The following is a 22545-nucleotide window of genomic DNA, read 5'->3' on the forward strand; positions in this document are numbered from 1 at the left end:
AATCCTCCCCACAATAAGCTAAGCAGTAGCAATCAGATCAACTAATTATAACTATATAAACGGAGAGGACGCCAGCCACGTCCTCTCCCTATCAATCTCAATGCACGTGTGAAAATGGCGGCGACGCGCGGTTGCTTATATAGAATCCGAATCTCGCGAGAATCCGACAGCGGGATGATGACGTTCGGGCGCGCTCGGGTTAACCGAGCCTTACGGGAGAATCTGAGTATGGCTCGGACCCGTGTAAAAAGGGTAAAGTTCGGGGGGGTTCGGTTTCTCGGAAACCGAACCCGCTCATCACTAATATTTTTTAAAGCTGTGTGTGTTCAGGGCCAGGTGGAAAAATTGTGTTACAATAATATTCAGTAGGTGCCATGCCACAGTGTTAATAATTTAAGCACTGTGTGAGTCAGTGTGTAAAACAAATTACAAAAAAGTAAAAAAAAAAAAAAAAAAAAAAATCTGTGTGTTCAGGGCCATCCAGTGGCACTGTGTTACAATAATGGTCAGTATGTGCTGTGCAGCTGCATTTATAATATAAGCGCTGTTTTGAGTAATTTGTCAAAAAAACAGAAAAACCTTAGTGTCAGTGGCACTGTGTTACAGGAGGTGCCGTGCCATCTCATTAATAATATAATCACTGTTAGTCCATATGGATCACAATCAGTCGACAAAAGATTAGTAGCAGCAACCAAGTACTAGTGCTGTGGCTGTTGTCAGACATGATAGTACTTCAGCGTCTACTAAAGGTGGTCCAGGAGGCAGAAAGTTTAATAAAGGGCATCTGAAATCTAAATATTTCACAATGTTAAAAAAGAGGTAGAGGTCTCACTTTTAAAACAGACAAATCAGTGCCAAAAAATAAAATAACACTAGGGCTGAATAACAGACTGTGCATTCACAAAACTGTGAGGAGAGACTAGGGGTGTCCACAATAGCTATGTGTTAGTCTAAATTTTCTCACTGTACTTATAGAAAAACCTCCGTCCACCATTTCTGCAAGCTCTGCAAAGTGGGGATGAGCACTTTAAGAAAAGATGGTGATTATGACATAATAAAAATTGAGGATGCTAGTGTGGAAGAAGTGAGGGATGTTGAGAGGGATATTTTAGAGGGATATTGTGTACTATCTGACGCTAATGAGGATATTGATGATGAGGATGTTGATGGTGTTGTTTGTGCAAGTCAGCCACCAGTGGCAGCAGTTCTTGCCTGTGATAATAAGAAAGCCATTGTAATGCCTGGGCATAAGACCAAAAAAGCCACCTCTTGGGTGTGGGTTTATTTTTACCCAAATCCTGACAATGGGACTAATACAGATCTGATTGTAGATGTGCTAAATTTAGAACATTTACGATAATTTACTCTGACATGTGGGGGGACGCACAGCACCGGGCTAGTCCATCCAACATGTCAGGTCCTGCCCCCTGCACAGGTGCAAAAGCATCGCATGGCAGCGATGCTTTTGCACCTGGCAAGCAGCTCCCTGCCAGCGCAGCTGCTGCGCACTGGCAGGCCGCTACCGGTCGCATCCCAGGTCACAGCAGCTGTGTGTGACATCATGTAGCCACCGCAGCCCACACCCCCAAAGGCCCAGACATGCCTGCGTTGTCCGGACCGTGCCAAGCCAACAGCATTCGAACGCCATTGGCACGCCCCCTCCTGCCACGTGACCGCCTTTGCCTGTCAATCAGGCAGAGATGAGTGCAGCCAAGAGATTCTAATAACATCTCACTGTGCTCCCGTGGTGCACACGCAGTGAGGCCACACATGCGCCCTCCACAAAGTGATTCAGGCTGCGATTGATGCCGCTGCAGCGATGCAGTCTGAATTACCCCCCAATGTTTGTGAAAATGTCTTCTCCATTTGTGAGGCCAAAGTTAGTAGAGCTAGTGACAGTAACCATCTAGGCACCTCCTCCATGTTATGTTGTGGGGAGTTCATGAAATGTATTTTTATAAAATCATTTGTAAAATATTAATAAGCAGTCCAGTATCAGCTATCAACAGTAGTGTCTGACAGAAAGGAAACATTTGGAGGTGTTAATGGGGAGTGGCTACAAAAACAGATATGTGTCATGGCCATTGTCAGGGTGGATATCTGTCTTCAGCTGCAATCACAAATTTGTACATAGAAAAACATGGCACCAGCGTCGTTACTGCTGCAGCCAGTCTGCATGACAATAAACTTACTTGGGGATGTACCTCATTATTTTTGTGTACTGTATGTATACACCCTTGCTGAGGAATTTGCAATTGCTCTGCTAGGTGTCTATATATTTTCCTGAGTGGCAGCTTCACTTGCAATGATTAGCAAGTCTGTAGCCGTAAAAATCATAGCTGCATTTGCATTTGCATACAAACATGAATTAAGCCCCTAATTTAATAGATCTATAATTAGAAAGTTAACAAAAAAATAATTACAAGTAAATGTGGGAAGTTGATGGGAAGTGGGAGCTATCAACTTACTTAATTATCCATTTAATTTGTGCAAGCTGGCCATTGCAGTTCCAACCAAGAGGCCAGGAAATCTCCATCTTCAGATAGAGATCTTGGCTTTGGCAATCCCCCAAAATGGAGGCTGCCATCCCCTCCCCACCCCAAAATGGCAACAGAATGTCAATTACAGTCTGCAGCCGTAGTTCGTCCAATGATACAGTACCCATACTGCAAAGATCGATACTTTGCACACCAGGTAATTGCCACAACTGCAACAGTATCTTAATTAGGCCTATGGTAAGGATACTAATTCTGTTAGTGAGAAATATCAAACCTTCGAGACAGAGATAAAGTGGAGAAGTTGCTCATAGAAACTAATTAGTTTATAGCTGTCACTTACAGTATCTAGCAAATTCTCTAAAATGGTTGCAATGGACAACATCTACACTTTATATCCATTGAACCTTTTATACCTCTCCCCCTCAGTGATTATAATTATCTTAGTAATACTGGATACATTGGGCCTAATTCAGAGTTGATCGCAGCAACAAATTTGTTAGCAGTTGGGCGAAACCATGTGCACTGTAGGGAGGGCAGATATAACATGTGCAGAGAGAGTTAGATTTGGGTGGGGTGTATTCAAACTGAAATCTAAATTTCAGTTAAAAACAAAGCAGACAGTATTTACCTTGCACAGAAACAAAATAACCCACCCAAATCTAACTCTCTCTGCAAATGTTATACTGTATCTGCCGCACCTGCAGTGTACACATGGTTTTGCCCAACTGCTGACAAATTTGCTGCTGTGATCAACTCTGAATTACGCCCATTGTCAGATAAAATGAAAGTCTGACTGACAGACATTTTATCTGACAGCCTGAAACCCACAGATTTCCTGCCCATATACTGTGAGATATTTCACTGCTTATGGCCAAATATCTAGGATACACCTGTAGGGAGGAAACAATTCCCTGTTCAGCCCTTGTGAAGAAACAGGGAAAATGTCAGGCGATTATTTACGGTAGTGCATACACCTCCGGGTGCGGTTGACCAATTATCAGTCAGTAGGGTATGATGAAAGATTTTCATGCCTGACTGTCCGATGATCACTTGCAGCATAAAATTTTATATATAAAGTACCTTACCTTTGTAGTATTGAGATCCAGGGGCGTTGTGATACCTGATACACATGAAATATCACATGTGCATGCCTATGGCATGCTTACAAAAGCAGGGTCATGATCTTGAAGGAAGGGATGTGGCCTTTCAGGAAGGGCAGATAGCTTCACAGCCCAAACCTTGTTTTCATGACTTCAGGGGTCCCATAGATTTTGGGCTGCCCAAGGAGACTGTCTGTAGTACCGGCTCCTCACAATGTAGTGTGGCACATAATGTTACTGTGCAGCAACATGCTGCTGTCACTGAGGAGGATCCGGCATTTTGGTGTCAGTAGGTGACACCCGAGTGAGGCCTGCACCCCCATAGTGATGCCACTTGTGAGATCCAATATGAAGGATATAGTAACAGTAAGGAAAATAAATACAATATAGAAGTCCATGATATAAATGGATGCTGGGGAGTTGCACTGTCTCTTGCTGTCTAATAATGACCAGATAATCACATATTCTTGCTACATGATCATAGCTTAAAAATTTGCAGAGCCATTCTGTACACAATCTGTCAGTTTTGTAGCCCTTCATGTACAGCAGATATAGCACCAAATGTTCTAACTTCTGAAATAGCCAATGGATTGTGTCCTTCTGATTTCATCTGTAGAAATTAACATGATTATCTCTCTTAGCTCCTTTCTAGTGTGTTAAATTGTGCAAAATACAAAGTGCAAAAACGTGTCACCTTACCATATGTATTCAAATGTATTCCTGAAATAATGGGCTGTGGTGTAAGGTGCAATAAAAGGCTCAGTGGTGATATTAAATCATATCTGACACTTAGATAGCATGGGCCATATAGGAAGGAACTGGCGATAGTAAGTATCAGCAAATTAAAAGGTTGATTTGTAATTGCATAGTTAGATGTAACATTCCACATTTGTATTCAAGCAATGAGTAATGTATGAATTGAGAACAGAATGTATAGGTGTTGCACTGAATATATCCTATGGGACCACTGTCCTGCAAAAGGTGAAATCCCCTGATCATTATTTTTCCGGTAATTAAACATTGCTACAGCCTTTTAATTGGTGATAAAGATTTAGAGTTTGGAGCACATAAATAATGTTACTCTTGACACGTAGACAATAAATGTGCAGTGATGGTTTCAGTCCCAGTCACTGTTTAAAGCAAACTGAAACCTGACCCTTATCTCTCTATTTTCCTCTGACTTTAGAAGCAGCCCATAGAATGAATACTGAGTTTGGTATGAAATTATTTTTATTATTAACCAGGTTGTGACCCTGGATTTGATCGAATCCATCCATTACCCTCCAGCTAGGCAATATTGTCCAGGGAGGTGCCCAGGTCACCATAGAGCACAGAATAAGAAGAGGCACAAGCAGAGCACTCAAACACTGTATTCTCCTGTATCTATTAAATTAATGCTCAGCAGAGCACTTGGTTGCAACTCTCTCCCAATACATGCATTGAACCAATTTACAAACAGAAAGGAAAAATGTTTACATCCGGGATTCCATCTGGCTTCATGAGACATACTTTATCCATAGTTCTAAAAGGAAGCCAAGCATTCAAATATCCATGGAGACCACAAATGCAAGATAAATGAAAAGTGGAGACAATCAAATGAAACACATGAATGCACATAGTTTCTAATGCATTGTTAAGCAATGACAGACTTCCCAGCACTAAGGGGGTTAAGACAGCTATTCAAGGCAGCTTTTCCTCACAATGCATCATTTCATAGTACGTTCTCTCAGCCGTGCTCTCAACCTAAACAAAGCAAGAACAAATACGATGCTAATTGTAGCCTTACTGAGAAAATTGCTATTGTTTCCCATGCAGACAGACAGCGGTGTGAAGACTGATAAGTGTTTTCATCATAGCCTTATGTCAATTAATCTGCAGCAGGGATCATGCTGACAACTCTTGGGGTTGTTGCAGTTTCTATTGCTGTGTTATTATGTTTTCCTGAGAGTAGGAAACGATGACATCCTTGTTTTTCTCCCCTGGCATTAAAGACCACAATCCATTTATACATGCACAGCATGTACAGTATATATTCGGCTAACTCTCTAATATGACAATCTCTCAGCTCCTCCCTGATCCAGTCTTTATCATGTTGGTCACTTACACTCCTACACATAGCACCTGCTGGCAGCATTTCAAAGGATCAGTCTTCAATAAATTATTTTCTTCCACAGGTTTTCAATGAATCGAATCCACTTACATCCTTTTTGTGCTGCACTCTTCAGCTCTAGGGAATTAAATGGTTAAGAGCTATGATCTCAATCTGTGTGCTCTCCATGTCCCTTTTCCCCCAAGCTGCTCTTAACAGTCGGCAATAGTCAGCCCAGTGGTGGGAAATGGAGGTAGAAAAAAAACTCCCAGACTGAGAAAATAACGTTTTTGGGACGTGCCTGCTTTGAGCAGCTGTATGACATGTATTCGCAGTCCCATACTGAAACTGACACACACACACACACACACTGCTCCACTGTCTGTCTCTATACCCCTGCATTGCTTCTTCTCACAGCATCCAAGAAGCTCCTTCCCTCATCAGACAAGGATTATTGTACTAGCTAGCTTCCGAATCATCAATACTTTAAAGGAAAATAGAAGAAAGAAGATGAAACAGTATAACAAGCCCCTTACTTCAGCCAGCTACATATAAATGTTAAGTGAAGCTGACACACATGCATACACAGGCTTACTGCTTCTGTGCCTCTCATTTCTCTCCCTTGTCCTCCGTAATCTCAACATTTAAACAGATTTCTTCGGCATCAGCTAAGGATTTTTTCTACCTCAGTGGGAGGGAAAAGGCAAAAGAATAACCAAATCAGCAGCACCAGCCTCCCCTCTCTACTCATCGTCACCATCCGACAGCTACAGTATCCCTCTGCCTGCCTGGCCACTGGATTGTGATGTTGGACTTTCTTTTCATGCACCCTTCAATCAAACCTGCATCATTGTCTCACTTTCCTTAATTCTTGAAGATTCTGAGTTGGAGGGGGTTTATTTTGTGTCTTTGCAACAAAAACCCACAGGGATTGATTGCTACTTCTATGGAGGGGTTCACATTCTGATTTAAACGTGATCAAGATGGGAGTGAGGGGTTCCAATGAAAAGGAGGATTTCCTTCATTGTTTTTGGACTGTGAACCTGTGCTAGTGTCCTACATAGATAGCCACAGATTGGAATTGGAAGGTAAGATTTCCACTGTGGTTGTTTCCAGCCATATATTGCAATGTTTTGTTCCTATTAGTCTGATGACTTTGAATTCAAGAAACAAAATGCAGAATTTAGATGATCACATAACAGGGACATAAATTACTGCATGCATTTTCAATGCCCATCTGTAGTTTAAAAGTTAAAGGAGTCACCAAATTGTCCCTTAGTGTAAGTAATGTCATACACAGATACTGTATTTTTTTTTTTTTTTTGTCAGTTAGGAAAATATGCTTTTTACAGCTCTCAATAAGTATTGTACAACAACGTAGAATGAAGAGGTTAATATGAAGTTGTGATAAGAGAAATCTATGCTTGTGCTATACTTAAATATATGGCAATGGAGACATGGCGCCGTCTATGTTTCGGTAATATAGTGGCACTTAAAAAAAAATCTGTTTGGGAAATATCCAAACTAAAATGCCTGTTTGTTTTCTCTAGATAAACTATTACTGACAAAATGGGAGATGGTCTGTGATCCAGAGAGGCAGCAGTTTAATTTCATTTTTGTAAAGGAAAGAGGCAGGCGGTTAGATCCGCTTAACTTGGCTCTTATGATGCTTTGAGGATAATTAAATATCTCTGGATAGTTTGAAACCCAAGGGGATGATTTTGTGGTGAACACATTGGTAAACATTTCATGATTGCCACATCTATTAAGTATAATCCTCTTTAACATGCATGGAATAAACAAGTAGATCCACAAAAAAAATGACAATCAGCTTGTCTTTTATCACATTGTTTTGTGATTATATAAAATTCCAGAGATTTTGTGACTAATTTGGTGATGTAGATATTGTCACTTTGGCACTCAACGCCTACACTATCCTGAATGACACTGCGCAGAACTGCATTGCCTGCAAGAGGGAAAATACAAGGGATCTGTTGTCTCCTACCATTTTCTACATGTTTCCCAGGATCCTTGCTTTAAAGATGCCATCACAACTAATGTGAAATACAGATTACATTTGCAATCTTGGTTGAAAAGACATGTTCTCTGTTCCTATGGAAATCTGCTGCTCTTTGTAGCAGCTGTTATATCATTTGGAGGTCCAAGACATTAATGTAAGGATATTTTATTCTTCCTTTATGCATAGAATCACGTTAGCTCTTGGCTGGCTGACTATTAAAACAGTCTTTGTAACACCTCTATGTTACAAGCATAAAGAGTTGATAAACAAATGCATGCATTTTAGTCTTTAGGACACGGTCAAAGACAGAATCAAACTCAATACATGGATGTCTCTTTCTTGAGTAACACTGAACTTGTACACTAATACCTATAGTTAACTTTGCATTAATTCTTTTGGCATACATCTGAAGTGAAAAGCTTCTTGATACTTTTGTTATTTTGTTTTGTGTCCCCCCCAGGAAAATAACTTGTCTTGACATGTGATTGCTTTCATGCTTATTTTGGATGCCAGTAGTGGAATATTAAGGGGCATACATTAAGATTGTAGAAGAAAACCTGTAATTATTTGCATGCCTTTTTCAATGGAGAAAATCAATGCAACATGGCTTTGGCTATGAAAGAGCACATCTGCCAAATCACATAAAACTATGGCAGACAATATGTTCAGGAGTAATTAGCTGCTTGATTTCTACCTAAGTGCACTAGTTTGGGGTGTTAAACAGTACTCTCATTAGCATTCCCTCCATGCAGGGCAATTAATTCACAGAACCATTCTTTTTCCCAAGAGGATATGTCATTTTGCATTGCTTTTTTTGGGTTCATTTGCGCAGCTGACTCTAGTCTGCGTTTTCACGCAGGCAGCAAATCAGTGTAAATTTAACACTGTGTGATATGTATTATATTACACACATAAGCAATCAGGATGCCATATCTTTATTTAGCATGCATTGCTATATACAATGTATAAACTATCTTAGCACAAGGATTTTAACATGTTATACGATGCTTACAAATCCCACTATAGTGTGTCTACTTAAAATATATGTATGTAGAAAGAGAGCGTAATATCCTACTTGCTGTCTGATGAAATATAACAATTATAAAAACTTTAATTGCTGAAAAAGAAACATACAAACTGGTTTAGAAATACATTCAGTTTGCATTCAACACCATATGATTTTGTTATTCATAAGTCACGATATTGTCATGTCTATTCATAATTCACATAGATGTAACCTTACCGTTAACAAAGTAATGTTTTATAAAACATTATTTTAGATTTTTAAAAAAGGTGTAGACAAACTTCCACATGGTGGCACTGTTTGCACATGGTTAAATCAATTCTATGCGTGGAAAAATAAAAAAAAAATATATATATACTCGCCCTTCTTTTTGAAAAGGTTTATTTTTAAGCTAGCTTGAGTCTTGAAAACAGCTGTCTAGATTATTGTCAGGAGCCCTATTTTCCAATGCTTGCAGAAATCTTCTTGCATTTTGATTATATTTTGTTTTCTACAGGCCAAATGACATAGGATGAAGGCTGTTCGTAATTTGTTGATTTATATATTTTCCACCTATCTACTGGTCATGTTTGGATTTAATTCTGCCCAAGACTTCTGGTGTTCAACATTGGTAAAAGGAGTAATTTATGGATCGTATTCGATAAGTGAGATGTTTCCCAAAAACTTTACCAACTGTACGTGGACGTTGGAAAACCCAGATCCGACCAAATATAGCATCTACCTGAAATTTTCCAAAAAGGACTTCAGCTGCTCTAACTTTTCTCTTTTGGCTTATCAGTTTGATCATTTCTCCTATGAGAAAATACAGGATCTATTGAGAAACAACAATTCCATAATGCAGTTGTGTGATACAAAGAATGCCTTTGTGTTTCTATACTATGATAAAAATTTCATTCAACTACGCCGGATATACCCAATTGATTTCACTGGATTACACAAAATGGAAGAAGACCAAAAATCCTTTTTGGAGTTTTTGGTATTGAACAAGGTGAGCCCCAGTCAGTTTGGTTGCCATGTCCTGTGCACTTGGCTGGAGAACTGCTTGAAATTGGAGAATGGGAAAACAGAGCTCTGTGGGATTATGTATACAAAATGCACCTGTCCCCAGCATTTGGGAGAATGGGGAATAGATGACCATTCTTTGGTGTCTCTAAATAATGTCATATTGCCCCTGAATGAGCAGACTGAGGGCTGCCTGACCCAAGAGCTTCAAACCACACAGGTCTGCAACCTGTCAAAGGAAGCAAAACGTCCACCCAAAGAAGGTAAGTTTTATATTTTATCACCTAAGAACAAATTCCATACATAGCCAAATACATTGATTGATTGACTAACAAAGCAATGCAATGTCAGAAAACAAAAAAAAACTGGTCATGTTATTTTCATGTGCAATGATAGTCCAGTCTATTATACTAAGCATAAGAAAAATCCATATGGTTAAAATATTACCTCTTAAAAATTAAATACAGTCAAAATAAAGAGTACTGGCTTTAGATTCTCATTACCTACACTTGCTATACAGACATGGGTTAATAGATGCATGTTATAAAGTCTCCAGCTTAAGCCTTATCATATGTAATGGATGTGGACATTTGAAATAAATTCTCTATTATAAAGATTTGTGCTGTGCTAAAGTCATGCATGTCCCTTATACTAATGTCTGCATGACAGTAAAGAAATAAAATATAGTACTGTTCATATCCATGGAGAGATAAGGTAATAAATGAGTTCCAGGTACAGCTATTTCACACTCCAAGCCCTCACATCCTTCCAGTTTCATTTGAAATGATTGCTTCATGTTGTCCCCTTTAACATTCTGAATGACAAAGATATTGGTGACATATCACTTTGCAGTGTCATATGACCTTATGTGCCCTGTAGCACTGAATGGGTTAAGTCATGAATAGAGACAAGCTCTCACACTAATCATCTTTTAACCATATACTTTTTAATTTATATGTAGTATGATAAGATTCATCACATAGCAAGCACTGTACTTCAAATACATCTGAAAAAATACATAAATATTCTGTAAAGTCAGGGTCATTTCAATGCTCATAAAGAGCAGACATTTAAGGTACTGAGAGTAACATAGTAGTCACAAACTTTCAATACCATTAGTATTGTAGCTTAGGCATCCTTCACTGTACGCCTGTCTGGTTTACATTCTTGAAGCTTTGTTTACCTAAGAGTTCACACTTGATAACCGTGTAAAGGGCATGGGGTAATGAAACACACTGGGAAAGTACATTTTGCATGCATTTAAATTTGCAGAATTACTTCACTTATGAATGGCCCATTTTTTTCCCTCTATGCCATATTACTAGTATATGTTGCATGACCTATACTGAACAATTTCCTCTTGTACAGAAGCGTTATACACTTTTACACTTGCAGCCAATAGTTGATCAGTATCCAGCAACATGAATATATTTCACCAACAATGTGTGGGTGATTAAAAAACAAATATTGGGGGCAAATTATTGTGTTAGGTACAGTATATAGTCTGTGCTTCTGGCATTAGAAAGCAGTGGAATGGTACCAAGTGATGATGGTGTAGATAAAGCAGCAGGCCTCACACAATGCCTTAAGCCCCATTGAAATGTTCTTTACTTCATAGAACACAGATATAATTATCAACAGCTATAGGCAAAATAAAATATTAAAACTTGACCTTGTGTGATATTTTATAGCCATGCAATTAAAGAACAGACTTTAGGTATATATGACATTACTTCTGACTTTTGGGGATGCATAACCGATACATCTTAAATAGATTTCATTTTTATTATATGTAATTAATATAATCATCAGTACTTTGATAAGAAATTATATACTGGTGGTGGAAATAATGAAACAATATATTCAGCTAAATGGCCCTATAGAATTGCTATATTCCTTTAGAGTTGTAGATGCTCAAAGGGTGGAATGGATTACAGACCCCTCTTGTGTGCAGACATGGTGGAGTGTGGATTCATCTATAGGTCTGGATCTACTGTAAAACCCTGAAAGAGGTTGTTATCAAGATTGACATTCAAACGACACAGAAATACAATGGAATGGTAAAAATGGTTGCTGTATAATCTGGAATTATGTAATTTTTTTGTTTTCAATATTCTGCAGTTCTGTATATCAAAATATAGCATGAACCATTGTGCATCACTTATAGTGGGGGTGCCTTTCACCCAATCAGTATTCTGTAGCCCAAGAAGGTGGAGTGAATGACAACATTTAGCCCAACCTATAATTAAATGGTCCAGTCCTTAATATATGGTAATTAAATTAACTGTAAATAGTGGCTGTAAAAAGGAAAGACAAAGAACTTGCACTTCCGGTAAAGTAGAAAACCTGAAGTAGTTGCCTGACCGGAATGATTTCTGTTATATAGACCTAATACAGAAAAGGAAAGCTAGACTGGGCTGCACAGTTCTGTAAGCAAGAAGAATATGCCATATTGTTTATATAGAGTGAAAGAGTAACATATGTAAAGTTACGGGAGACAATGTGTCATACTGTGCATGTTTGATAATGTGTAACATTCTTTGTGGAAATTATAGACCAATATGAGATGCTGTGATATGAATAAAGTGCACAACAGGTATATTATACTCAAGCTAATGGTGAGTACCTGACATTTGAGGGACTACAAATAGACCCTCCATCAACTTGGAAAAAATTATTTTCTTTTTGGTGAATGGACATAAGTTACTAGGTATGCTTTTTCTCAATATTTCTGAGGAGAACTAGCATGTATTGTGTATGCTGTGGTTTTAGGTGTTGTACAACCTCTTTGCAGTTGTTAAAGTCTACAATGGAATTGCTGTAGCTTTCTGCATTAATTGCTGCAGTTATTTGCGAGCAGTTTCATTATAAATAATTGGCTATTTAACCTCCCTGTTGGGAGGCTTAGACACAGCTTTACCACATCTTTACATGACTGATCATCATACTAGGCTGCAGCAGCTCAAATCAGTCTGAATGCACCACTTCACGTAAATGCACAATTTATTACTCCCAAATGCTTGAATGCCATCTGGCATTTTGCAAAACTATACATTATACTTATAGTCACCATGTACTAGTGACATGTATAAATAAATACATATATTTTAGTGATTAAGAAAACAAAACATGATCTCTATGTACTAATGTGGACCTATATAAATAAAGGGACCTCTTTTACTTACAGCACACACTGCCACTCATTCACTGCAAAATGACATTTATTATTTTGCAAGGATTTATCATAGCATGTGATTAAGTGATGAGCAGCTTATTAGATCTTAATTGTGGCTTAAGTTGTGTATCTGGAAATGTTTGTTGGCAATATCTGTTATGTGAGCATCATTTAGTATGCACATTAAAAAGAATTTGAATTCACTGTACAGTCTTGTATATTTACGTGTTTGCTTCTGAGTAAAAGGTGTAAAAAAAAACCATTGTGAATGATAAGGGCTCATTTTTCTTTAGCATTTTACTGAACCCTGCTAGAAGAGTAAAAATAATAACATTGTATTCTGTGAAACCTGATGCAAGCCATAAGAATCCATATGACATGTAAAAAACAAGAGGTGTTGCTATTAGGAAAATTTATCGTCCTATGCAACAAAACATTGCAGCCCTGTCATCTTAAAACTAGAACACAAGAAGCTTCTTGCAACCACTGAGCTAAACTTAAGCCTTTATTAAGTGATCCTAATTAAAAGAAGAGTCTTGAGTTGGAAAGACACTTTTTTTGATGACCAACAGTATATTACATAGAGGCATGTTAATCTGCAGGTACACCTCAAACATCATTTCCAAATATCTATAATGCATTAACATTGAAATTTCTAATAGCTTTGAAAGAGTGAGTTTACAATTGATTCATGGAAACTACATTAGCGAGTGTAATAGAGGCTGCAGAATACACAGTTGCTGATCCAGAAACAGGCATATGCCAGAAATCACATTACTGGTAGATACTAGCTTGAGAAATGCTCCCATAGCCCAACATGTGCGCTCTCATCAGAAACAAGCTTCCGCATATGTCTTTCCATTAAAATTCATAGCGTGTGCCATTCCCTTTACATGACATTTAACCATAAAACCAATAACCAATTTTATGCATACAAGCTAAATAATAGGGAGGATAGGATTATCTGAAGTTTGACTGCTATGCTTTGCTTTTCATAAAAAATGGATTGTTTATGTTGCAAGTAAATAATGGAATGTTGTATTTGTCTAAAAATATGGAGGGTTCTTAAACCAAAAAAAAACAACGACAACAGCAAAAGAAATCAGGCCATAAGGATTATCTGCAACCATGTTCAATGCAAATCAAGACAATGTGGAATACTACAGTGCAGAATATAAAGACTAAATGTTTCTCACTTGCTGCATTAAACTAACAAGGCATTTTCATGAAACACTTTTCATCCAACATTTAACTATCTGCAGTAAATTCAGCATAGATTTTTAATTCAAACATTGCCCTGAAATATAAATATTTTGGAATCATGTCTTGGAATGTGTCACTATATTTTAATAAAATAATAAAATATACATGTACTATAATCTATATTAACCATAGTCCAGTAGTTCTCAAACTGTATGCCTAGGATCCCTGGGGTGCCTCAGGGCAATTGCAAGGGTTTGGTGGTCCAGGACCTGGATTGGTGGTCCAGGACCAATTCAAGTAATTTATGGTCAATGTAATTGGTCAAAACCAGTACTGGTGGCTGCCAATCATAAAATATGTGGACAGAAGCAAATCCTGTCCCTCACTCCATAACTGAGCTGAACCTAAGGATGACATATAAACATAATTTATTTTATTTAATATTTATTTCTAAATTTCTCAATAAGAAACTTTTGGCCTAGGGGTGATGTGAAAAATATTTTGATACTCTAGGGTAACGTGATTCAAAAAGGTTTGGTAACCACTGCCATATTCTATAGCATAGATGTGCAGTAATTTATAGAAACCATAGCATGTATTATATAACAATCCGTGTGACACAGATTAGGCAGATAAAAGTAAAGTTTGATTGCAGATTGTAGTATTGTCTTATTACAATATAGTGCATACTCTATATTATTTTTCAATATAAATTGTGTTGATTTAATTTGTAACAGGTTTTGGGGAAACATTTATATTTATGTAGACCTGACTTCTGCAAATGTATTTAAAATCAACTTATTTTGTGAAAACATGCCTTACTTTTAATATGCGCTGTTTCGACAAATGCTAATGATTTGGTTCTTGATAGCTTTTTGTACAAAATGGGCTTCTCAATGTATTTTCTTGGTTTTATTCCTCAATGTCAGAACTAAGGTCCCGGTGACTTTTTATGTTAATGACATCACATTTTTGTGCTGCCCCCTTTTGTTTTGCAAGTGCTTATAACTTTTGCCTTCTGTGGATTAGGGGAGCAGGATGAGATTAATCATAAAGATATCTGTCTAGCACATATTTTAGTTCTAAGACATTTTATGTAATGGGCTAATGGTGGCCAAAACCATCATAGCAAGTGTCATGGGTGTGCCTAGTCACTCTACTGTCTGAGATACTGTAGCAAGTGAAATGTCACCGTCAGATCTTTCACAATGTACTGTAAGCATTTGCATATGAATTGAAATGCTAAGACAAAGTCTTGTCACAGCCATGGCTTCATACAGTAAATACAGTAGACAGTAAGTTAAGAGATTCACATTTTTAAGCCTGGGAAAGTCACTTGCCTTTGCCTTTGTTATGATGTATTTCAACTGGATTTTTCTTACTGTAGGCTTTTGAACACATTGAGGCAGAAGCCATAGTGTACTGACATCTGTTTGCAGACATTCTCTTGTGTTATTTTGCATTACACATGCACTGGAGCTGAGAGGATGCAAGTACCGGTGTTGCAGAGTCATACACATTTCAATCCATCTTCACTTATTACTGCAAAGTTATAACTGGGCAGTAATGGGGTATCCTCCGGTAGGAAAAGTTCAGAAAATTTGTGTCAATGGAAAAATTAGTTATTAAGAGTTGGACATAAGATTACTGTATTGGTTGGTGAAAAAACTCCCTTTATAAATCAGGCACATGGATAGGAGGCAGGTGCACCACAATATGCATACAACCAGTAGTGCCTCCAGATGTGGATGTGCACTGCAGTAAAAAATTCAAATGGAAGAGCTAACCTCAGTGTCTCTGTATGCAATCACTATCAGTGACCTGGCCCACAATACACCAATAATATAGACCATCTCTGTACATCCACTAAGCCAGTTCTTTCTCACCACTGAGGAATGCCCCAATACATTTTCAAATTATTTCTGATAATGTACATCACCCATGTGCAACTCATATTCAACTTGGACTTTGGGCCTAATTCATATTTGTATGCAAACTTGATGCTTTGTGTACAAATATGATGGTTGTAGGTCTGCTTAAGCTCAAAACCCAGTCTGTGCATGTGCACAATACTCTTGGTCTTGCGATATCACTCGCAGCCGTTTTCCAGCCACAGCCTCATTGACTTGCTTTGGCATTTGGGGGTAAGAGTGGGGGCTGCACCCAGCACTGTTCTTCAAAATGGGGGAGGGGGGTTGCCCTTGTGGGTATGCAACTCATTACAATCATGAATTAGGAGATCTGTGTGCACACTGTAGGGAGGCATGTACAGAAGATAAAAAATACTCCACTACTGCATGTCAAATAATTCAACTCAGAATCAGTCCCTTGATGTATGACTTGTTGACAGTTTTCTAACATAAATTTATGTCTATTTCACTGCATTTTTTTGGAACTAGAACAAAAAATAAAAATTAAACATTTTAAAATAGGTGACATACTGTATCAAACATAGGGTGGAATTCAAATGTTTGAAAAGTCGGTTGGGTGTCTGTTTTTTCCTGTCTATTAGATAGGAAAAAACAGACTCCCAACTGACTTTTCAAACATTTGAATCTCCCCCATAATGTATAATAAATTGGTATTCTAGTCTAAAATGAAATACTTATTAGGGGATTTGCAACACACATACTTTATATATTTCTCTGAGAACCATTACATATACTTTTACATGTATGTGCATCATCTTATGTCTCATTCCAACCTCTACATCTACTGACTTGTCAGGGATTCAGTCTATAATTAGGTAACCCAAAAAAGCTGTCTCAGGCAGCAAGGCTCTTGGGAGGCATAATAATGGGAATTGATTCATACAGTACTATATATTTCTTTATTTTAAATGAAAAAGTCTAGTTAGCGGTATTTACCGTGATGGTTGATATAATAATGTTTAAAACTCCAATACTGTTTGTATTTTGCATTAAACATCATACAAAAAATAATAATTATGATTAGATATTAAATAAGGTAGAATACAATAATTGACACATTTTGCAGCAAGAAAAGTAGCGCATTCTGTATTAAATGTTGCTGCCCTCTCATATCTTACTGACTCTGAAGTAAGCCTCTGCCTGTCAACCTCACAGTAAACTGTTATAATATCATTAATAATCAAATAAATACTTGTCTAGTCAACTATGTTAAAAATAGAAAGGAGATATTTGAATAATTAATCACCCCAGAGCTTGCGGTTACCTTCTTAGAATGCCTACTAGTTGTTGATTGCTTATTAAGATACATAGGTATGCAGTTCCATTATAGCACTTTGTTTTATATATCTATATATATATATATATATATAGTATACTTGAAAAATTAGTGATTGATGATTTACTGAGCTTATTAGCTTTACCTTAAAGTATATTTATAATTTTTTTTCCATTTTAATCACTGTATCTCAAGTTTTGTGGATCTAATAAAGGTTGATAAGACTGCAGCTTACTAAATAGATACTTACTAACCTTCCATGGAGGAGCTAAAGATGAGCTACTGTAAATTGTTTATTGGTAAATGCAGTGTTTAATCTATGACATTTTTTCCGATATGTCTATTTTAAAAAAAATGGCATATTTTGTGTCACAATGCATCCACTGACTAATGTCATTCAATAAGCAATACCGTAAATACTTCTTGGCTTCCATATATTGTGTAATTTGTATGGGGGCACAATTTATATTCTAGACTACAGAAACATTTACAAGAGCTCACACAAGTCCCTCTTTCAGTGTTCCAAGCGAGCACACAAGAAGTACTTAGAAAGCTTTTAGTGAGAAAGGATGCTTAGTTCTTTACAATCTGAAAGGTTTTTTTTCTCTTTTTCCATCATCTCTGTATATGACCTGAGCCTGAAGTGTAAGGATTAGCCATTGCAGGTTTACATAAATAGGTTCTACAAAACAAAAGTTTTTAAAATGAAAAGGAAATTAATGGCCTGATACAACAAATCTTTGTCTAGGCACTCATTTAAGCATTTTAACCAAATTATTTACTGTTTAATGTGACTAAAAATTAAGTTCTACTAATTTGAATTTTTTTATGTCAAGTATAATATTTTATTAAATACCTATGGTGGGCAAAATAAATAATACATTATTATTTTTTATTAAATAATGCTTTTAAAAGTACTGGGAAACAATCCAAAATAAACACATTTAAATAAGATGCAAAATGAAAATACTTTGACATACTTGTTTGTGCTGTATTTTAAGCTTTTTAAATCTATAAGCATTTGAAATCTAATGTAAAAAATCTAAACTATTTCCTGAATTACCATGGCAACCTCACATACTCTGTTTTTGCAGCCAGGTTTAAAATACCCAGTAACTTAAATAATAAGGAATTTTTGGTTTCACAAAGGAAAAGAGGATTAGAATCAAAAAGAATATAAGGCTGTTCTCATTATGTGGGTACTATCGTTGTGTTCAAATCTATCCCTCAGAACATGATTGTAGGCTTGATCACCATTACTAAATTGGTCATTATTGCTTCTTTGCTGAATGTTTTATGAAAAAGCTTCAGTTCCTCCTTGCATAATAAGATAGTTTGTTATTCTCATTGATATTTACTGTTTCCATTTACTTCATCCCATCTTGACTTCATTTATATGTTTAGTTCATTTTATGCCTTTGGGATACAGGAGTGTGGTGGTATCAATATTACATAAATTAATATCATTAAACATTTTTCATATGACTGAATTGATGGCAGGTTTAAGACCATAATAGGTGATGCCTGTGAGAGGTGTGAGGCAAAGTCAGGTTGAGGGGTAGGTGGTGTGGTGGACACTTCTTGAGGTTCACATGGTAGGTAGGCTATAAAATGGACCTTAGATAGGTTCTGCTTATAGTGTAACCTCCTGATGGGGAAATGTTCAGCACTGAAACTCTCATAGAGCTCATCATTGTGGTAAACCTCGAAGATGAACTTGAATAGTTGCCCCGCCACCACCAGTTTGCATAAACCCCCATAAGTAAAGGGTTGAAAAAGGGTAAGGAGGTACTTAGTGAGACTCGTGTAGTTGTCCCCCTTGCTGTCATGTAGCATGATGAAGTCCTCCTAGTTGTCTATCACGTGCCTCACAATAAGCTCATACACCTCCTTAGCTATAAGCTGAGTGTTACAGTATTTAAGACATAGGAGAAGGTCCAGAACAGGCAGACTCTGTCTGCTGTGAAGCACCATCTCCGATTTAATATTCAAAAATGTAATTGTCATATTTGAGAAAATGAAAAATCCAAATACACATCAAGTGAGGTATCCAAAAAGAAGAAACCTAGTCAAGTGTTAAGTCCTTAGCAGTTACTGCAGCACAGTCCAATAATCAGATAGGGGAGCAACAGCAACTACCACCCCAAATGCTGTCAGACATCACTGGCAGTTGCCTTCCCTATTTGAATAATGAATTGCATTACAGCCCCACCTCTCAAGCCACCGCTTGTCCTGCAGCACTAGGGAGCTCAAGAGGTGGGTCACCACTCATCCCACACAATGAACTTACAGTCCCAAAGCACTTGGTACATGTCACTTTGTTAACCAATCACCTAAGACAAGACCCAATCACCTTAGACAAGAGGAAACATTTTATCCCTTTTCACCCCCTTAGAAGTTGAATTTAAAACAAATCACTGCTTAGGGAGTGCTTACATCATGGAAATAATATACTCCTCAAATTTCGTGTTTCTAGGTACAGTGGTTTGGCCTGGACATGATGAGTCAGTCAGTCAGGGCATTCCACAGTTTCAAAAAATCCCTTCTTAGTGGGTGCTTCAATCATTGAAGCTATATAGTCCCCCAATTTCATGTTTCTAGGTCCAGGGGTTTGGCTGGGCATTGATAGGCCAGTGAGTTAAGACATTTGTTTAGATAGATAGATAGATAGATAGATAGATAGATAGATAGATAGATAGATAGATAGATAGATGCTGTAGATATATATATATACATTGCCAAAAATATATGAACACTCCTAAATAATGTTTTGCAATAGGTGTATAAAGTCAGGCAAAATGCCATCACATCTTAATAGCCAATCATTAGCAGTAGAATTAGTCATACTGAAGAGTTCAATGACTTTCACAGATGCCACCTATTCAACATACTGTAAGAAAACTATTTTTTGTAGCACTCTAACCTAATAATAATAATAACAATAATTTTATATAGCATTTTTCAAGATGCACAATACTGTATATTATCTTTGTATGTACTATACATTTCATCTTTTTTATTTATTTCTTACTTTACAAGACTAACTTGGTTTTAGTTATTTTTGTCATTATTGCAATTCAAAGTATCATATCACAAATGTCATTAAGTACAATGTTGTCTTATCTCCTCAAGGATTTACATATAGTTTTCAATAAATGACAATACAAAATCAAATGTTAGACTAGCTTAACAATATATTTATTTTGAAAGTATAGTGAGTTAATCAATTTTAGCATCATATGTAATATCAATGTTGTTTTCTTCTATTTATTTGTTGAAGCATTGATAGCAACATTTGGAACCATTGCTCTTACTATTAGCTGTATTACACTTGTGCTTTGTGTGTCATCACATTTTCATGATGGAGCTTGCGTAATATTGATAAAATGTAAAAACATGCTTTAGTAAAACAATTTCCCTCATATATACATTTAATCAGTGCCATAACTACATATGTGCCAGGTGTGCCTGGTACACAGTGCAGTTGCCCTGAGGGCGCAACGACCCCCATTCCCTAAAGTCATAGGTTTGTAATGAGTCCAATTGACTCATTACAAGCCGCATGTGCCTGGGGGATGAAAGGTGAAGCGGAGAAGGAAGAGGAGGGAGGGGGAAGAGGGAGGGAGTCGCAGTAGCGCTATATAATTGGTGGTGGCACCAGAGCAGCAGTCCCTCTCCTTCCACATAGGCTGGCTGCCGCTGCTGTGAATGCTGGGATGCGCTTCCCTCATCCCAGCATTTACAGTGGTGGCAGCCAGCCAATGCGGAAGGAGAGGGACTGCTGCAGCAGCACCGCTGGCAATTACAGTGCGCTGCTGTGGCTCCCTCCTCCCCCTTCCTTCTCCCCTGCCCCCGGAGCTGCCAGCTACGAGGAGCCTGACTGCCTGAGCCAGCAGAGAGATGGTAAGTATCATCTATTCTATTCTATCTGTCTGTCTGTCAGTCTGTCTACCTAATGTGTAAAAGGGGGACGCTGTCTTCTGTAATGTGTAAAAAGGGGACGCTGCCTGCCGTAATGTGTAAAAAGGGGATGCTGTCTGCCGTAATTTGTAAAAAGGGGACGCTGTCTGCCGTAATCTGTAAAAGAGGGGATGCAGTCTGCTGTAATGTGTAAAAATGGGGACGCAGTCTGCCGAAATGTATAAAAAGGGGACGCTGTCTGCCGTAATGTGTAAAAATGGGATGCAGTCTGCCGTAATGTGTAAAAAGGGGACGCTGTCTGCTGTAATGTGTAAAAAGGGGAACTGTCTGCCGTAATGTGTAAAAAGGGGGACTGTCTGCCGTAATGTGTAAAAAGGGGATGCTGTCTGCCACAATGTGTAAAAAGGGGACGCTGTCTGCCACAATGTGTAAAAAGGGGAAGCTATCTGCCATAATGTATAAAAGGGGAATCTGTCCGCCAGCTCTACCTGGTGTAGTGATGCTACAATAATTTGAATAATAGAGACTACTATAATATGTAATATGAATTGGTATTATTTTGTGGCCACACCCCTTCCCCATGAAGCCACACGCCTATATTTTTTGCACATGTCTACGGCGTTCATTGCCCCTTTTTTACATAGGGGGGCGCCGATGCCCTATCTTGCACACAGTGCTAAAATGTCTAGTTACAGCACTGCATTTAATATTCATAGTGGGAAATTCAATTGTTTGAAAAGTCAGTTGGTTGTCTGTTTTTTCCTATTTAATAGACAGGAAAAAAAAGACACCAACCAACTTTTCAAACATTTGAATTCCCCCATTAGAATATTGAATGGATTGTACACTACAGTAAATGGAGTTTCTATATGCAGAGGAAATAAATAAGATACCCAAAGCTGTTCCTTCACACTTTGCTAATTGATCTCATATCCAGAGACACTAATTTAGTTAAACACCTCATTCATGGTAATAATGTTTATACTTCTGAGGTGTTCTACATCTCTCTTGTTCTTTAAAATGTGTGCTAACAGAACAAATGTCATTTGTACAGTACATTTAACTGTAAGAAACTGAAAATCCAAAAAGGCCTTTGAGCGGGTTTACTGGTCACATATCTGAAGTTTTCTTCATTGGCAGCAGTTTGAACCAGATTTTGTATGCATTTTCCGGTTGCCGTACTGCAAGCCATGGTCTACCATTAATGGCCTAAATACTTCCTCTTTTGAGCTCCAATGGGGAACCAAACATGGATGTCTGCTATCCCCACTACTCTTTGACCTGGCTTCAGATCCCCTTATTAGAC

At 37.8% G+C, this 22545-nt stretch overlaps 1 protein-coding gene across 5 annotated transcripts in view; it reads left to right on the top strand.

The window, feature by feature from the left end:
* Positions 1-5935: 5935 nt before the first annotated feature.
* Positions 5936-22545, top strand: part of ADGRB3 (adhesion G protein-coupled receptor B3) — a 1362616-nt gene continuing 1346006 nt past the window's right edge. For 2 of the 5 annotated variants that reach the window (XM_063916752.1, XM_063916755.1), the window contains exons 1-2: positions 5936-6775; positions 9228-9996. In XM_063916752.1, the coding sequence (XP_063772822.1) occupies positions 9243-9996 (754 nt within the window). In that variant the 5' untranslated portion in view covers positions 5936-6775; positions 9228-9242. Of the gene's footprint in view, positions 6776-7707; positions 7862-9135; positions 9997-22545 lie in introns of those variants that run through there. The other 3 variants (XM_063916756.1, XM_063916754.1, XM_063916753.1) reach the window with 3 other exon arrangements.

The sequence above is a fragment of the Pseudophryne corroboree genome, chromosome 4 (assembly GCF_028390025.1).
Source record: "Pseudophryne corroboree isolate aPseCor3 chromosome 4, aPseCor3.hap2, whole genome shotgun sequence".
NCBI lineage: Eukaryota > Metazoa > Chordata > Amphibia > Anura > Myobatrachidae > Pseudophryne > Pseudophryne corroboree.